This window comes from Aptenodytes patagonicus, chromosome 2 (genome assembly GCF_965638725.1).
Source record: "Aptenodytes patagonicus chromosome 2, bAptPat1.pri.cur, whole genome shotgun sequence".
NCBI lineage: Eukaryota > Metazoa > Chordata > Aves > Sphenisciformes > Spheniscidae > Aptenodytes > Aptenodytes patagonicus.
The window spans coordinates 131859693-131876871 of NC_134950.1; the positions used below are offsets into that span (position 1 = coordinate 131859693).

Here is a 17179-nt window from a genome sequence, read left to right on the forward strand (position 1 = left end):
GATTATGGTTCTTCTTGTGTGCAACCTGACAATTCAATTAATCACTTCTAGTTTGCAAGGTAGTTTATCAAGAGGAAGCACTTAAAACACTTAAAGCACTTTGATTCTACCTAATCAAAAGTTCTCCATGTCATAATTTATTTATTTGACTAAAATTTGCAAAACACAAACTGTGAGTTATATAAAAATAGATTCATAACTTTTCAATAATGTATGAAAGATTAGCTACTGAATCATATCCAATCTATTATGATGGAATTTAAGTTCAGTCTCTTCTGATATAAATGTAGATATACTGCTGGTGTATTGACATATTTTATAGTAAATATTAATGTATTAATTGTTGTATACAAAGCTATTTGAGTACATTTGTATTGGGGAATGCTTCTCTGAAAGAACAATATACTTTCAAGATAGAAGTGGGAATGATACATTTTATCCTTTGCTGTAACATTTTATGGAAAATTAGGTCTGGACATGTGAGGTAGGACTCTTTGTCCTTTATCTTTTTAAGGAGCAGTAGTATTAAGGAGCAGAATGGCTCTGCAGTATCCTCATTATTGGAATCCCAAAATGAAAGGAGTTGCCTGTCCCACAGCACCAGGACCTTAGCTTCTCTCTGCGTTTTAGAGGAAAAGACTTGGATGTCATATTCCTTTTGCTGTGGTGTGTGCATGGGGCTCTTCGAAAGAGCCTTTTTCACTCCTCTAGGGACCTTTTTCAAGTGTTTTACGTAGCACATTACACACGGAACATAAATTAATCTGTTTCTTTTCCACGCAACAGAAATAACCAAATAGCACCTTAGAATGTTCTCTTTTTTCTCTGATATGTGAGATTTGTGTACAGGCATGTATCTGGAGAAGAGACAACGCTGTAAGTGTGGTTATAAGGGTTTTATCAGTGTGAGCTTTGGATAACTGTGTTACTCACAAAGCCACCAGTGAGTTATGCAGGTTGTCCAAAACGAGTGCCAATAAAACCATAATGTGGTAGCTTTTCTGTACATAAAGATGTCATATTTTAAATCTCATAATTTGGAGCATTCCAGGCTTTAAAGCAAAGCTTGCTGTGTGTTCCCTTCAAAAGCCTGGATCTTTCCTCCACAATGTTGTAAAACTCCTGTTCCTAACCGTGCGGGGCTGCAAGATGCCAGAGCATAAATCTGTCATGGGGTAGGGCTGAACACTGTCGGATTTATACCTCACTATTTAGTTAATTTACTTCTTAAAACCAAGGGTTCAGCTGAAAAATAGGCAACTAAATTAAGAGGCAGATTTAAAAGGTACTTAAGTGATTCTGTTGATGCAAGATGTGGATTTTACACAGGTTATGAACTTGAACGTTGGCAGGTTGGAGTCTTTTTGTCTGGAATATCGATAAAAGCTGATCTGGTAGGATTTGATCTACCTGTTAAAATGCAATACACTGTAAAACTATAAATGAAAAAAAAAAGTCTTTCCAATCGGTTAGGACAAGAAGCCAAAATACCAAAATATACAACTAGAAATTTCTTTCAGTCAAGTCACTGAAGCATTTTTAAGTCTCACTTGTCATTTTTTTCAGTTCTTCATCTCTTGTCATAGAATGCCCATGTGAGAGAAAGCATGTGTGTATGAAGTTAAAAACAGACCATAACGCACGGTATTTAAAATATCTTCCTGGTATCTGAAATTTCTAGTTGCCAGGGGAATGGAGGGTTGTCACGTAACAAAACTGGAGATAATTTATTTCAGCTTGATCGGAGTTCAGGGGTTTCTTCCTGCCTTGACCCAATTAACTGAATTTTCTTTCCTTTTCAGTTCTTTCTGGGAATTTTTGTTGGTTTGGGAAAAAAAAGCACTCCCTAATTTTCTTTAGAAACTATCAAATATGGTAATTCTTCATGCTGTTATTGCGTTGTAAATAACGAGTTCTGTGATTGAGACCCACAGCATCTTTCTGAAAAACGTAAACAGGAAGCATTATTCCCAGTTTGAGGATTATGGTGTTCCTTTGCCACTGCCTGTATTAGCGCACGGATCTCCTGACTCCTGTGATTAAAGGAAGTTCTTTATTGGTTCTGTGCAGGATACTCTTCATGTTGTGCTACTGTCATACATAGGGTTGATAGATGCAGACTATCAACCTACGTTTTGGATAATATTTTGCTATTGGCCTCGAACCACTTTAAAATTGGCAATAGCATATTATGTCCTCTAATGTCTCTCTGCTTTTTTTTTTTCTTTTCAGTAAGCATTTAACTCAGTGGTTTGTAGGTGGATGGAATACCTTTTGTGCTCCAGCAGGTTGCTTGTTCTGCAGAAGGTATCACTAGGGAGGAGGAAAATTCGAAGGCGAAAGGAAAGTTTTGTTTGGGGAATGGTGTTTGCTTTGGGTGCTCTAGAGTTAGCAGTGGGTTGGTTGGTTGTTTAGTATACAAAATATCTTGGCATGTTTATGTAATGTTAAGCCATTGCTTATACTATATAAGTCTAGTCATAGAGTGGAGACAGCTGCTTGGATACCTGACAAAAGAATAAAAAGAGGAAAGCTGAAATTTTCTGTGCAGCTAGGCTATTAGTTAATCATTAGTATACACTTCATATTAATTATTAGTGCCCAATAGAAAAACTGCTGCTGAACTGAACAAACTGTATTCCTTATCCTCATCTCAGCTGCTATATTTCAGCTCTGTTCTCAGTCCAAATTTTTGCCACGTTTGTATCATCTTTATTGAAGAAAGAAGCATAGGTGAGCTAGAAGGAAAAGGTAAACCTTTGCTGACATCCCAGTCATTACTGAATACAGGGTCATATGCTCCTCTAACTTTCATTAGAGACAAATGAAAGGAAAAAAAACAGCATTTTAATACAAAAATGTTTTAGGCTGTACGAGAATTATGAAAAAATCCAATATTGCCCTGTCAGCTAAAGAGGGGAAAAAGGAGCAAACTGCCTCCTTAAAAATACTCAAATAAAAAGAACAACACTGCATCATTATCTTTCTCTTTTTTTATATATGTTTAGTTCAGTCTGTTCTTTGGTTTAGGCTTCAAATATTATTAGTTTAGAAAAAAAGATATATGTTTGGCAGCATTTGTTTAATATATTGAAAGAAAAGAGTTTAAAAAAATCCCATTTGGCACTAGTGAGGTGATTATTTTGGTGAGCCTATTGCTGCCTGTACATATAATTCACTGCTGCTGTTTTGTTTGGTTTTTTCTCTGTTGCATTTAGGTTATCTAGTTTCAGATACAATCTATTAAGTGGAGTATTTTTCAGTAGCTGAGGTTTTCCCACCTGTCTACCCTAAAACACCTGCAACATATGTTTGTGTAACCCTGCAATGCTTTGTGGTTTGGGCCTTGAGAAATTCCCCCAGAGCTTTTTGCTTATAAACAGCTGAGCAATTCATTTCTCTAATGACGAGTGCTTTTCCCTTGGCATTGAGGCAATAGCATGTTCACTAAAATAAGTCTCATTTTTCATCAGACATATTGAAAATCTTTTTTCATTGTTGTCTTTTATTCTGAACCTTCAGATTTTGTGCAAGATTGTATTTGATTTTTTTTTTTCTGTTAATAATACTAAAAAGGGGGGAAAGGAAATACCTCGACAAAGGAGAAAAAAGGAGTGTTGTAGGGATTCCTCCACTTGCACCCGCGTGTAAACTTTCACAAATAATGTGTATTCAGATGGTGAAACGTTACGTTGCAGCAGTAACCTGGTTTTCCTGGTGTGTTGTAGAACAGCCTGCCTGTGACTTCCGTCACAGACAAGCATGCTTTGCTGTATCGTATCAACTCCATGGGTAACGCGACGCGATATGCCTCCGGAGGCCAGTATAGCCCTTTGACCCCTCCAAAGGGTTATACTAGGGAATTTGAGCATATGGAGCATGATCCTCAGCTGGTGGGAATTGCTTTTCAGCGGTTTATGCAAGTTTAGGGAATCTCTGCTGCGTTCAGTGCGATTCTGACCGCGGCCTCAGCCCCCTGCCTAGGAAAAGAGCAGGCGTGGGTGTAATTTAACTCGGCCCCGTGTCCCTGGAGGAGAATAAACCCAAATAGAAAGTCCCCAAGAACCTCCTGCCAGCCGTGGGAATTGGAGTGAGTCAGTCTGGTGGTGACTGGGAACAGAAGCGGGAGGACGGGGGTTAGAGCTTCAGCAGGCAAACGAGGGGGGGGGCATCTTTTAGGCAAGGAAGGGCTCAGAGGCAGGAGTACCTCAGAGATACCTGAAACATTTTAAAGCATCTCTTCCCTTTGGGCTGTGGCTAATACATTTTGAAGAGACAAAGTAAAAAATCACATAAATTTCTGTATGTGCTTCTATATCTGAATTTCATACATAGTTCTTTTAAAAGTATAAATTGGGCATTTTCTACCAGTTGAAACTAAAGCTCACTCTAGCTAGAAATTAAGATTAGAAGAATTATAGAACCAGCAGACTGCTCCTACAAAATGGGCGTGGGGAAGAGGGATTTCTAGTATTGGCACAGGCAGCTTTTCTCTCTGATTTCTGTACCCTCTTTCCTTAGAAGGGGAAAACCATAAATGTGTTAATCTGTATAATGCCCTTACACAATTTCTTAGGGAGATTCAACAAGCCACTAATTTGAAGGGTTGTTTTCTCTGTCATTTTAACAGCATTATTATCCTTTCAAGAAAAAAGATTTTATCTGAGGTACTAGTCAAAATACTTACATTAATTGAAAAAGAAAAGGAAGATCTTTACTCGCTTAAGGAATTAAAAATGTAAATAGGATCATTCTAAATTGCACTGTGTAGGGAAAAATGTGGTTGCTGTGAATATTTTAGACAACAGAGTTATGTTTTGCTGTAAATAAATTTGTTTAGTCTTCTGTCCTAATAAATGGAATGTAATGTAGGGGATAGCTGAAATTGGATGCTTAGAGGGGAGAGTTAGTTTAAAATTGATAAGGAAGAGACACTGTAACTGTGTAGGTTTTCTTTTCTGCTTCTTATGTTTAAAAAATAAAATTTAGAAGACATTTTCACAATGACAAAAAGATCATAATCTTCATAAAACCGTATTTTTTGCTGTGTGAAGTGCAGTTTTCAGAACTATTTAAAATTTCCGTGGTAATACTTCGCAGATACTTGTCTGCTAACATATATGTCAGGGTGGTATTTTTAAATAATGGAATTTTCCAAAAGGATATCTCTGTAGTTTTACAAAAGGAGTTGCAGCAGTAACCCTTGGTATTTACTGTCTTGCATTTCTAATGTTTTTTCAACAGCATTTTTTCTGAGGGCTTTTTTTTCACTGCATGTAATAGTGCTTTAAACTGCTTCTTCCTTTGATACCTTAAACCTCATAGGAATTTAAATAGGCCCCTGTGAAAGTAATGCTTGAGCCTCATTCATATGTTCGAGTTAGATCATTATTCCTATTAATGGCTTTAAGTGCTTAGGTAGAAGATCAGCCTTTCGTGTCTTGAATTGCTTGTCATTTCTGCATAAATATGTTTCAAGATACCGTTCCACATGATCTTTTAATCTTTTTTTTTTTTTAATTCAGAAGCTGTGTGTAATAATCTTTTTTTATTATTTATTGGGTGGTGGAAAAGAAATTTCATTGTATTTGCTGAGTTTAAAATATATACTGAGTTACTGGAAACAAACTGCAAAACTGGCTAGCATCTGGTAACGTGAATTTTTCAGAGGGCTGCCTTATGACTTGGAAGTGCCCATTATTTTAACCACCTCTTACTCTTCCACTTTGTTGAAATGGTCATCAAGACACACAAAGAAAAAAGTTATTTAATTCATGGGAGAAAAGTTACACTGTTTGATTACTCGCATAGTAGTCGCAGAACCATCAGTTATCCTCATCACGTCAGTTTGGATTTGATTATCATAGAAATGCATTGAATTACCAAACTCGAGCAATAGTAACTAAAGCTGATTCATTGTTATTGCTGTCAGTTGATGAGGACTGACTTATAAGCCATATGAATGGGTAGAGTTATGCAAATATTGTTTTTTATAACAGGAGAAGAGAAACGTAGAGCGGCCATTACAATGTGGGTGGTAGGATAGATGAGGTTTTTTGTAATGCTTGTCTAATAGCTTTTAGTTGTTTCATTTTTTAATGAACATTACAAACCGGATATATTTTTAAAATGTTTAATATGTTTCCAAAGAAAGAAAATGAGACATTTCATACAAGATTAAGTCTGACTGCAGGAAATGATCTGGAAATTCCCAGCCTTAAATTTGACCCCAGAAATCATCCTGACCTTTGATATCTACCTCTTTAAATCTTCTTCTCTCCTTTTGTGCACATGCAATATTTTGATCTTTAAAATGCAACTCCTATATCCTCCTCCAAAAATAAGGTTTCCAAGGACGGAGGGTTATCTGCAGTTATGTGGAAAACAGGAGGATAATAAGGCTATGGCTACTCCAGTCTATAATGAAATCTGTAGGGCAAAAATACGACATGTGAAACTGAAACAGCTGAAGACTGACTCCGTCAAAAATATAATGTACTCTCACCTATGAACAACTATTTTGGAAAGGTCATTGCATAGTTCATTAAAACTATATTTACTACTAGCAGGACTTAAGAAGGTAGATCAGAATATAAGGCAACAGCCTATGAATGAATAAACCTTTAAAGCAAATACTTGGAAGGTATTTAGATCTGTTTTGTACAATATATCTGATCATTATGCAGAACTTTATCATTTTGTTTTCTCTTACACTGGAAATTATTTACTTTAAGCCATTTCTCTTCTTTTATATATTTTAATATATATTAATTTTATATATATATATATTTTAAAAGGGTCTCTCTGTACCTCTCTGTTACTTTGGTTTCATCTGTATGCAAAATTTTACTTAAAAATATTTACTTCCCCCTCCAAATAATGTCCTTCAGGATGCATTCGTTTGATCAAGATACTTTATGCATATATTGTGGTCTACACTTAATCAATGTTCGGTGGATTATTAGATTTGAAAAGGACAATTTCAGAACTACTGTAGGCAGCGTGCTTCAGTGAAATAGTTTCATTGTGGCAGAGGCAGAGACTAACAAGTGGCTTGTGCTTTCAATATTAATTATATAAATTTTTCTATAGGAGAACAGTTCTTTATTCGTGGCCTCTTGTTTTGAGCAGGGTGAAATTTGGAGAGAAAAGAGGCTCCGTCTGCCATCTAGTGGCAGTGTTCAGGTTGTCTCTAAATTTAATTCTTTGCTTAACCAAGATGCTGCTAGTGATGCATTCAGTTCAAAACATTGCCTATAGTTTCTCCTTACTATTACCATTTTCTTTAAAAACATATCACTTTAGCTTGGAGGTGGTAAAATTCTATACCTGAGCTAAACGAAGAAATCAGATCGGTATCTGAACTTGTCCAAGAATTATTGATTTAATTAGAAATGTTACCACTACAGCCAACAGCCTCATCGCTGTGTGGAAGAACACTAATTTCTGTGAGCATGGAGTGGACTTAGTGGTAACACTTGGTGTTATTTTAAGTATTTTAAGACTTCACTTTTATGTAACTGGCATTATTGCCTTGAGAAACCAAGATCCTGGGAAAAGAAATTATTCTTTAAATTTCTAAATTTCTAATCTTCATAATGAGCATACTTCTTGTCTCTGCTTTAAATCTCTCAGAAAATTCCCATAAGGTATTCTTTTTAAAAAAAATATATATTCTTTCTTTTTTTTTTTTTAGAGAAATCCAAGACCAGTGACTCACCAATTCCAGCAAAATCTAGATTATTACAAAGCACGTGGAGCAGACTTGATGAACAAAACCCGGTAAGCTATTTCTGAATATGTGTTCACTGAACTAAGACCTTACATAAACAAAATGTTTCATAAGTCACTTTTATCCCAAACAGGAATTACAGGAGTAGTATTAGAAGCACATGTGTTGATTTCATGACATTTATTTTGAATCTTTACCTTGCCTATTATTACATGAAAAATGAAGGTTTTACAGATAGCGTTGCAGTCAGATCGCTGGATTTTTTGAAGGCTAAGGACATTCATGCCTAATGACATGTATACTAAAAGCAGGGTGTAAAACGTTGCCAATGTGAGTTCTGTAGCTGAACTACTTCCAATAATGCATCTAATCGCGATCTGGAGTATCCATGTACCAGAAGCTGTGTAAATTAAATTGAATTAATGTAAATACAGTTTGAAGTAATTTTTACTAAACCTTTTGCAGGTTTAGTAACCTGCAAACCCTTGTTTTAGAAACGGTTTGCATCAATACTGCTTAAATTCCTTGTCAGGGCCATTTTATCTGGTGGTCACGAGTGTAGAGGTGCCTGTGCCCCGACTGGGTGGCCACAACGCGGGTGCCGGTTGCTGGTGGGTGGGGGCTGCTGGGGGCTGCGGAGCAAGCCAGCGCAAGACGCAATGCCTTGCTTCAGTTTATACTGTCACAGGCAGTTTCTTGGATGGCATGTGGCCCCAGCCCCATACTGTGCCTGCTGATTCACAGGAACTTGCTGGCTTTTAGACCTTTGCACCTCTGTCAAATTCTGGTTAAATCGGTTACATTAAAAGCTAGATAAAATTAAAATGGAGTGGATTAAAAAGCTCCTAAAAATGGAGCAAGGAGCAGAAATTAAAGTTGAGCAGAGTGACTGCAAAAGCATTTTTTTTTTTGTAAACCAGGCTTTAAAGTTGGGGAAGGGTGTCAAAAATTACTGCATTCTATTGCATTTTCTTAATGTTTTTACTTATTTATTCTCTTTAAAAATGGTCTCAAGAGTTGCCTAAACTTGAAAAATAAGTTATTTGAAAATTCCAAAAGAAACGTGTCAAGGATTTTGAAAAAATAAATAAATCATAAAACCCAAACAAGAATGACACCTGTTGGAAACCTAAATTGTAAGGAAACAAATGTCCATTAAATTTATGTAGGAATATAAATTCATTGCACACGTATATACAGGACACACACTAAAGGAGAGGAGAAATTGTTTAGAATAGTTCAGATAGAGGAACTGGGACAAATTTATCTCAACACAGGAACATTTAGAGTACGTCAAATGTGGTAAATCTGTTTAAGATTGGACTAAAGAGAGAACTGGAAGATGTAACATTAGGAAATGTTTCTGCAGTGAGCAGAGAGATGGATTAGATCAGCTACCAGGTCTTTTTCATCTTTAATTCCACAGGCTCAATGATATATTTAAAATATCTTAGCAAATCTCTAATATATATTGCTTATTTTATCACATATAAAACTTTTTAATCCATCATATTCATATATTTGTCTCTCATCTCTCATAATGGCTACTTGCTGAAGAGAAAAATGCCTTTGAATAAGGCTTGCTTAAAACAAAACATTTTCATCTTAGCAGAAAACTGCAGAGATTGAATCATCTTCCTACTGCTAGTTTAAAAATATACCATTCACAGTCAAGGTCAATGATGCTTATTGTGATGAAACAAAATTGTTTGCTTCATAGATGGAATTCACGTCTCCTTGATACTCATATTTTTAAACTGATGCCTTACTTTTAAATGCATCTGCTGATAACTCTACAACATAATCAATCAGCATTTTTCTTGTAATTGTTGTGCATGTCTGGTACAATTAGATGGCTAAAATGTAGACATTGATCCGTGTTTAATGGCTGTAATCATCCTTAGCATTAATATATCAGACATTTAAATGGTAAGAAATAGATACATTGCTCTTATTTTCCTGAACTTTAGCTCAGTTTTAACATACCTCCTCCAGAAATCTAGCACCTCGCTATTGTTCATTTTCTGAAGCTGTGATTCAGAGAAATTGCACAATAAATTTTACTTTAGAATACTTTTATTAAGACCACCTCTTGACAAGAAATTTAGATAGCATCGTTATTTTTTTTTTCGTGTATGTGTTCTGAGCTGATCGTTAGCAGTGTCAGTTCATAGCAGAGCCAAATCACACATAGGTATTAGGAGCTGCGGTAACTACCCTTTCTAGTTCTCAAATAATTATGAAACATTATTGCACATTATTGGTGAAAGCGTTTTTTAAAATCATATTTCGACATAACGGCTTAGAGAAGATTTTTGGTGTTTATTGTTCCTGTAAAGTGAAGTTTCTCAAAAAATCTCTTTCCAACCATCTGTAAAATGCAAATAAACTAACTTCTCCTGGTTTAACATACGTCAAAGCAGCAAATTAAACAGTGTAGGAGGAAAACTGATACTTTTTATTAAGCAAAATATAGCTGAAAAAAAGAAACAAGAAAGAAACAAGCTGGTGGACACAAATACACAAGCCCCTGTATAAGCTTTGTCTCCTGCATCTGTGGGCCATCATGATTCCAATGACACAGTTAGCTCAAAGCGTCCAGTGGCTTTGTTGCTTGGGTAGCCTGTCAGAGAAAAAGTTTTACTTCTAGTAAGTATCATTTTTTGTGCAAAGTCAAGGGGTTTTTTACTGATTGTCAAGGCTCTAGACCTAGAGACAACACAAACCTAGGACTCAATGTGCAAGCCATTATCTCCTTTCTAAGGGGATGTTTCAGGTGAGTGAGTGATGTATACCGCCCTAATCTTGGTGATTAGTTTCAGTAGGCTGAGGGAAAAAAATATGCCAAATACAATAAAGGTTGGATTCTGAATCTCAACCGAGTTATTACTGGTATGACCCCCGAAATCGGTGATGTAATTAGATTCATTGCGAACTGTTGATAACTGACTGACATCTGGTAAGCCAGCATTTGGCATTTCGTCTTCCACCTTCAAAGCTACAGTCTTCATTTTCTTTCTGGAATGGAGAAGACGTTAAACAAAAGGCCCTGTGCTGACTCTTCTGATGCCACATATATGTGATTTAATAGAAAAAATCCCTTTTTTTTCCTGAAGTGTCTCTGCAATACCTTGGGGAACTGATTAATAACTGAATCTGCTAGGTAGTGGCAGAGTAAAATTTAATAGTAATAAATATTTTACCATGTCCTTTTCTTTAAAATCATTAGGACCTATTCAGTTTGCATTTGAAACCATTTGGGACTCCTGCAAGAGTATTTTATAGTTCTGAAGATGCTCTCTTTCTAGTGACTTTGTCAGTCATTCTCAGGTGGCTACAGAAAGACTTTTTGTAATATCGGCAGCAATCAATAAAATGGAAAGACACCGAAACATCCTTTAATCGTTATTCAGCAATCATTCCTTTCCAGCTTCCATAAATTGGGAAGCAGCACCGTGTCCCAGTCTCTGCGCTGTTGTTCCTCCTAAAAAATGCTACGTGCTGTCTTTCTTCACCGCCAGTATATGGCAGAAGGGCCCCATACAGCTTGAGGCTATATCTTGTGAGTGTGCAGGCTCACATACTTTCTTCTGCTTTCTCTCATTTTAACTGGATCTATTCTGAGTCTAAACAACTCAGCTGTTGTTATTTTCTGCTTATGTTCTATATGTGTGCGCGCATTTATATTGTGTATTCTAAAAAAAACATATCTGGAGACGAATAGGCAAATGCATGAAAAGCAAAATCAAAATTACTTTTCTAGGTGCTTGCGCAAGTTACAAGTCACCCATATTAATTCATTTGTAATTTATTTTTAGTTAAACTTCCCCAAAGCATTCCAAAACTATTTTTTCCCCAGTACAATGATTGTATTGTTTTTAATTACATGTATTTCTTCAAATTTTTTAAATACAGCTATTTATATCACTAAAGTACAGATCAGTAAAATAAAACCTCAGGAGCAGAAAGGTCTCTGTGGTTGTGATATATTTCTATGAAGGGTATTTCAAGCATTAATTATGTAAAACAGGAAAATACTGCATGAACAAATAGGAATGGGTTTGCTGATCCCTGGGTTATGTGAACACTTCTACTGGGAATTAGAAGCTTCCTTGCCTCTTTATTTTAGACAGATTAAATGGTTCGACAATTTCCTCGTTCTTAATGTTGCATGTAACTGAAGTGAATTAAATAGCCACTGTAGTTAAAAATAAAAAGTAACAATGATAAGGATCATGATCCAGTATATGTGTTATATCCTGAAGCCATTCTTCAGCCAAAATCACTTTTGAAATCAGGATTCCTGTTAAAAAGCGCTTGGCTTGAAATGGCTGGGCTGGGCAGAAGGTGAAGTAAAAGCAAGCGTCATCTATCTCTGCCAACCTAAAAATACAGTCTAGTGGTAGTTTTGCTTGTTGAAAGAAATGTTTGGGTTTGAGTTATTTTAAACATTTAAGAGAATTTAATGTAGCAGAAGTAAATATTAAAGCAGCCTTTGAATAAGAAGTGCAAAAAGTCAGTTTTATTAAGTTTTCAATGCTTTAGAGTCTGGATTGCTTTTTGTCATGTTTTCATTCTTTTCATTTAAAAAGGCAAATTAAGAAAATTGGGACAAACTTGCTTTGTTTGGGATTAGTCTGCATTTTTCAGGAAGAAAGGGCCAAAAAAATTTGTCCACTACCGGTTGAGAAAAACTCGCACCACATGCAGTCCCTGTGGTTCCTGTGTATATTCCAGTGCAACTGTGGTAAAACACCGGCTTTGTAATGCTCAGATCTTGAGGTTTTTTCCCCCATTTTTGGAGAGCAATGCATGCAAACCGTTGTCATGGTTGTCTGTCCAAACCGTTGGCAAGTATGTGATGATTTCTCCTCTTCTTTTTCTCCAGCGCCAGTGCTAAGGCTGCCCCACTGAACATTAACAAAGTCTCCAACAGCTTACTGAATTTTGGCCGAAAGCTCATTGCTCCGGCTATGGCTTCAGGAGGGGCTGGGGGTGCTCCTGCCGGCGGGAGCAGCTTTCCTCCCCCTGCAATGCCCATCAGAAGCGCAGTGGAAACCCCCCAGCAGCAGCACCACCACCACCAGCACCACCACCACCACCAGGCACAGCAGCAGAGGATGATGAAGTCCGAAAGCATGCCAGTTCAGCTGGGCAAAGGTAAAGGGGAAGCGTGTGGCAGTACCGCGACAGAGGGAAGCTTTGTCGTACGTCTTAAGGACTGAAGAAAGTCCTTTTATTGATTTTTATATCGATGGGTACATATTTGGAGGAAACAGAAAAAGCAGAATTTTGTTAAGCAGGACGTCTATGCTAAAGTACAACAGCACGTGTGCAATGTAATACAGAATTAAATGTTATCTCAAGAATGTACAATACTATAGGAAGTTCTGAAGCTTTAAAAAAATATTAACCAGAAATTACATCAGACATACCAACAAACTAGATCATTACCATAAACATTAGCCAACTTTTCAGTCTTTTAAATGCAACATATTTTGAACTGTAAGACTAATTTCATATATTTTTTTTCAGGTTATTGGCACAAATCCCATGCATAACAACATTAGCTAAATACGAGTGAAGGAAGTTAGATCAATTACAGAGTAATTCTTAATAAACAAAATCTTATTCCCTTTAGAATGTGTGGAGATTATTTGAGAAGTTATTTGAACAATAACATGTATTTGCCTTTTAATAATTTGTGATGGCCCTCTGCACTTTCTCTGTTTAGTAGATACTACTTCTTTTTCTTAGCCTTTTTTTTACATTTCTTGAGGACAGTTTTTTAAAACAACAAAGTCAGAAGCTCAGCTTCAGCAGTTGTTTCCTATACTCTGCCAGGCTCAAGGTGCATTACTGCTTTTCGTCTTCAGACAGCCTATGGCAGTATGCTCTTTGCAAGGAGTATGTAGAATGATGCAGTACCTGCTGCTTCTAGCAACTCATCCTAAGTAATGGTTGTAAGTTTGAGGGCTGGTGCTGGTTGCCCTGAACCATTACGTAGGATTGCATCATATTTTTCACCAGATTTGAAAGTGTAAGAGAAGGGAAATAACACTTTGTAGCTGAAGTTGTTCTTTCTCCTTCCTGTGGCACGCATATGGTCCAAAGTTAGTCCTTTCATGGTGCATGGCACACCCACCAGACACTGAGGGAGCAGAACTGAAAGGTACAACTGTTCTCTTGAAGCAGAGATACAAGCACTTCTGTAAGGGCCACTGCAGCTGCTTGGCAAAATCCAGATACGCAGCTTCTCTTAGAATCGTAGAATAATCTCAGAAATTGCTCCAGCAAGCGTTTTACAGTGCAAACGTGAAACTGAAATGCAGTGAATCCTTGATGCAAATCCTGTTCATAACAATGGAAGTAAAATTAGGCGTGGAACGAAATTATTTCCACAATTTTGGAGAGGCTCTTTTGTTTACTTTTTTAAAAAAGTTTTCCATAGTTTCCTTATCACATTATTCTTTTTTTACCTTTTGGATTGAAAAGTGGTCCTCAGGTGGTTATTTTCATTCCCTGCTTAATATAAAAAAAGTGTACAATTTGAAGCAACTTCTATAGGTGGAATCGACTGTAGCTTAATCTTTATCTAGCTGGTCAAGGACAACCCTCTTTACACTTGTATGTGCCATTTCTTGCATCATGCAGAAATGCACCTGACACTTTCCATACAAGAATCAGAATGAAAAATTGTAGTTATGTTTGGTCATTGTCATGTACAAGCTGTGCACATATTTCTGTATCAACAGGAATATGGAGATTTGGTAAAGTTATCAAGAAATTATGCAAATTTATGATGTAAGGCACAGAGCATTTTCATGGTAAGAGGAAATAAAACATACTGCAACGCTTCGGTACCTGCAGCTTCCTCTCACCCTATTCTGTCTATCCATATTTGGTACAACACTTGCAGAAGTAATTTAAAGACAACAAAATGTAAATATACTTTTTTTAATCAGTTGAGATGACAGTGAGTTTTGTTTTACATATTAGTGCCATGCTTGTTATTCCAGACCTGTACAGTTATCAGGATATTGCCTGTAGTTGGACAGAAGTTTTAAATGACGGCAGCTAACTATGTTTGCAAGTGCCATAATTGATATTTTTAAAGAGAAACCCAAAATGGCAAAGGAAATATAAAGTCTCTTAGAAGCTGCCCAGTGAATTCTCTCTGAAGTAAGTTTAAATGTAGGAATAGCTTAGCAAAAAAACCAAACCCTATTTGCAATGACACTGTGGCGGAGACAGGCTAAAAAGACCCTTTTGGAGCATGATGCAGATACCTTTGTAAACAACTCAGCACCATCTCCATCATGCCTTAAAAGTGAAAATAAGTCTTTTCAGTTCTGTGCAGAAGGACAGTACCACCACCTCAAGAAAGTGCTGTACAGCGTCTCTGGTGAATGAGGGCACTACCCGTAGCTCTGAGAAGTTGTGAGTACTTCTATCCCAGGCATTAAGATTTAGGATTTAGAATATATCCACACCCTGAGAAGCTCTCATTCCACTCCTGTTTGTGCTGAACTTTTTACATGCCTTTTTACCTTCTGCACTGGCTTTTTTCAAACTCTGGATTCTGCTCTAGCTTTTGAGTATCTAAAAGCTATTTGGCATGGTTTGTAACTATAAGGCTCCTACGTTACTGACCAGCTGTCACTAATTGTCTTATGTTCTTCACTGTGTTTTCAGCTCTCTTCAACCTCCTGGAGCTTGGTTGGACAAGGCACAATTTAGGATTTAAATTGATAGACATTTGCACTTCCAGTTGATCTAACACTCACAGATGCTCAGTTGGACAGTATAACAGACTGAAGTGCTGTAAATCTGACAGGCATCAAGTCATGAAAGAAGTTATCCATTCTTCTCATATTGTATTAGTCCTTTCAGGTTTTGAATGCTCAAGCAGTGCTGATAATTTAAATTAATATGTAGAGGGCTACAAGTTTGAAGAGATTAAATTAATTGCCTGATCTACTTCTTTATTAAGTGTGAAGAAGTCCTTGGTAACAAAATACCTTGCAGGACTGGCAAAATAATCCTATCCCAGCTTTAACACCTCTGTTCAGACAGAGTTACCACTCACAAACCAGCAGCAGTGACAGGTGTCATTCATGCTGCCACCTCCAGGGGTAGCTTGTGCTGTACTCTAGATGAGACATGGTTGGTTTACATAATCGATAGTAATTATTTCTCACTCTGAAGTTTTGGTACTTGCTGAATTTCTTCAAGAAAAAATGCATATAATTTAGATAATGTAAATGGAAAAAGAGCGGACTAATATTAAAAAAAAAAACATGATTGCAAGCCTGTGATTCCTGGTGAGTTTTCAACATTACAAATCACATTTGAGCGAAGTATCCAGACACCTAATTGGAAATTCAGTTCCTCCTAATAATATATTAATCCCATTCAGCCTGTCCTCAGCACAGAAGAAGATTGGGTATCATTACTGATTACTTATGCAAGGTAGCCTACTAATAGAAAAGGGATTAAAATATTCTCTTGATTCTACACAATGAAGGAATTCATTGGCACAAAGGTTGAATTCAAATCTTGAGTTCATTGGATTGTCAGTTGAGTTCGTTGTCTTGAAAGATAAAAATCGATAATGAAAAAATACGGAAAATAGCAGAATTGTTGCCCTTTGTGTTCCACTGGATTCTTGAGCATTCAGAAACTGGATACTCTTTGATTACCAAACGGCAGTGTGTTGCCAGAAAAAAAGCAGTTCTCATTCACTTCTTCCCTGATAGTGCCAGATACAGTTTTCCTTCTAGGTCCTTTCATGCTGAAACCCAAAAGGCTTTTGATTTGAATGCCGCTTTGTCACAAGGACACGTTAGGGGACCAGTTTGAAGATGAAGTTCTACCAAAACTGTGATCAGCTATTTAAAGAGTTTCTAGACTACTGTTTGTTTTTATGAGTTGATACTTCTGCGGTATTTGTTGTAACACGAACAGAATTTCCACAGTCACTGAATATGCCCTAAAGAAATGATCTCCATATTTAGAATTATTTATGAACTGTGTCTAGAAAATGAGTATGCTTTTTCAGAAGGAAAAAGAAGTTGTCCTTACTGATAGCAGAACTGAATAAAAATTAAAGGAATAAAACACTGATTAACAAACACTTTTTTTTCCTTTTTAAAAAACATATAGATATACATATTCTTAGGTAATTACGAAAATTTATTGACAGTAAGAATACGATGCTCCCAAGCTAGCAGAACGACACTGTCAGTGTAAAGTACCAGAAACAAAATGGGTTTGATCGTTTGTTTTAGTTTAGATTTTGATATAAATCAGTCTCTTAAAAGCACTGCTTTTTTGCACGTGTCTGAGTGGGGCATATAACGCACTGATTGTTAAAACTCCCCATTTGTTTTTGCCTGCTCTTACGCCGCTCTCTTACCATATCGTTTGTGTTCAAAGCAGGGTCTT

The 17179-nt window shown here is 36.7% G+C and overlaps 1 protein-coding gene across 6 annotated transcripts in view; it reads left to right on the forward strand.

Annotated features, from left to right (window-relative positions):
* TBC1D5 (TBC1 domain family member 5) overlaps positions 1-17179 on the forward strand; it is a 338077-nt gene that overhangs the window by 266153 nt on the left and 54745 nt on the right. For all 6 annotated transcript variants that reach the window (XM_076331221.1, XM_076331219.1, XM_076331224.1 and 3 more), the window contains 2 exons: positions 7697-7782; positions 12621-12892. In XM_076331221.1, coding sequence (XP_076187336.1) covers positions 7697-7782; positions 12621-12892 — 358 coding nt within the window. The remainder of the gene's footprint in view (positions 1-7696; positions 7783-12620; positions 12893-17179) is intronic.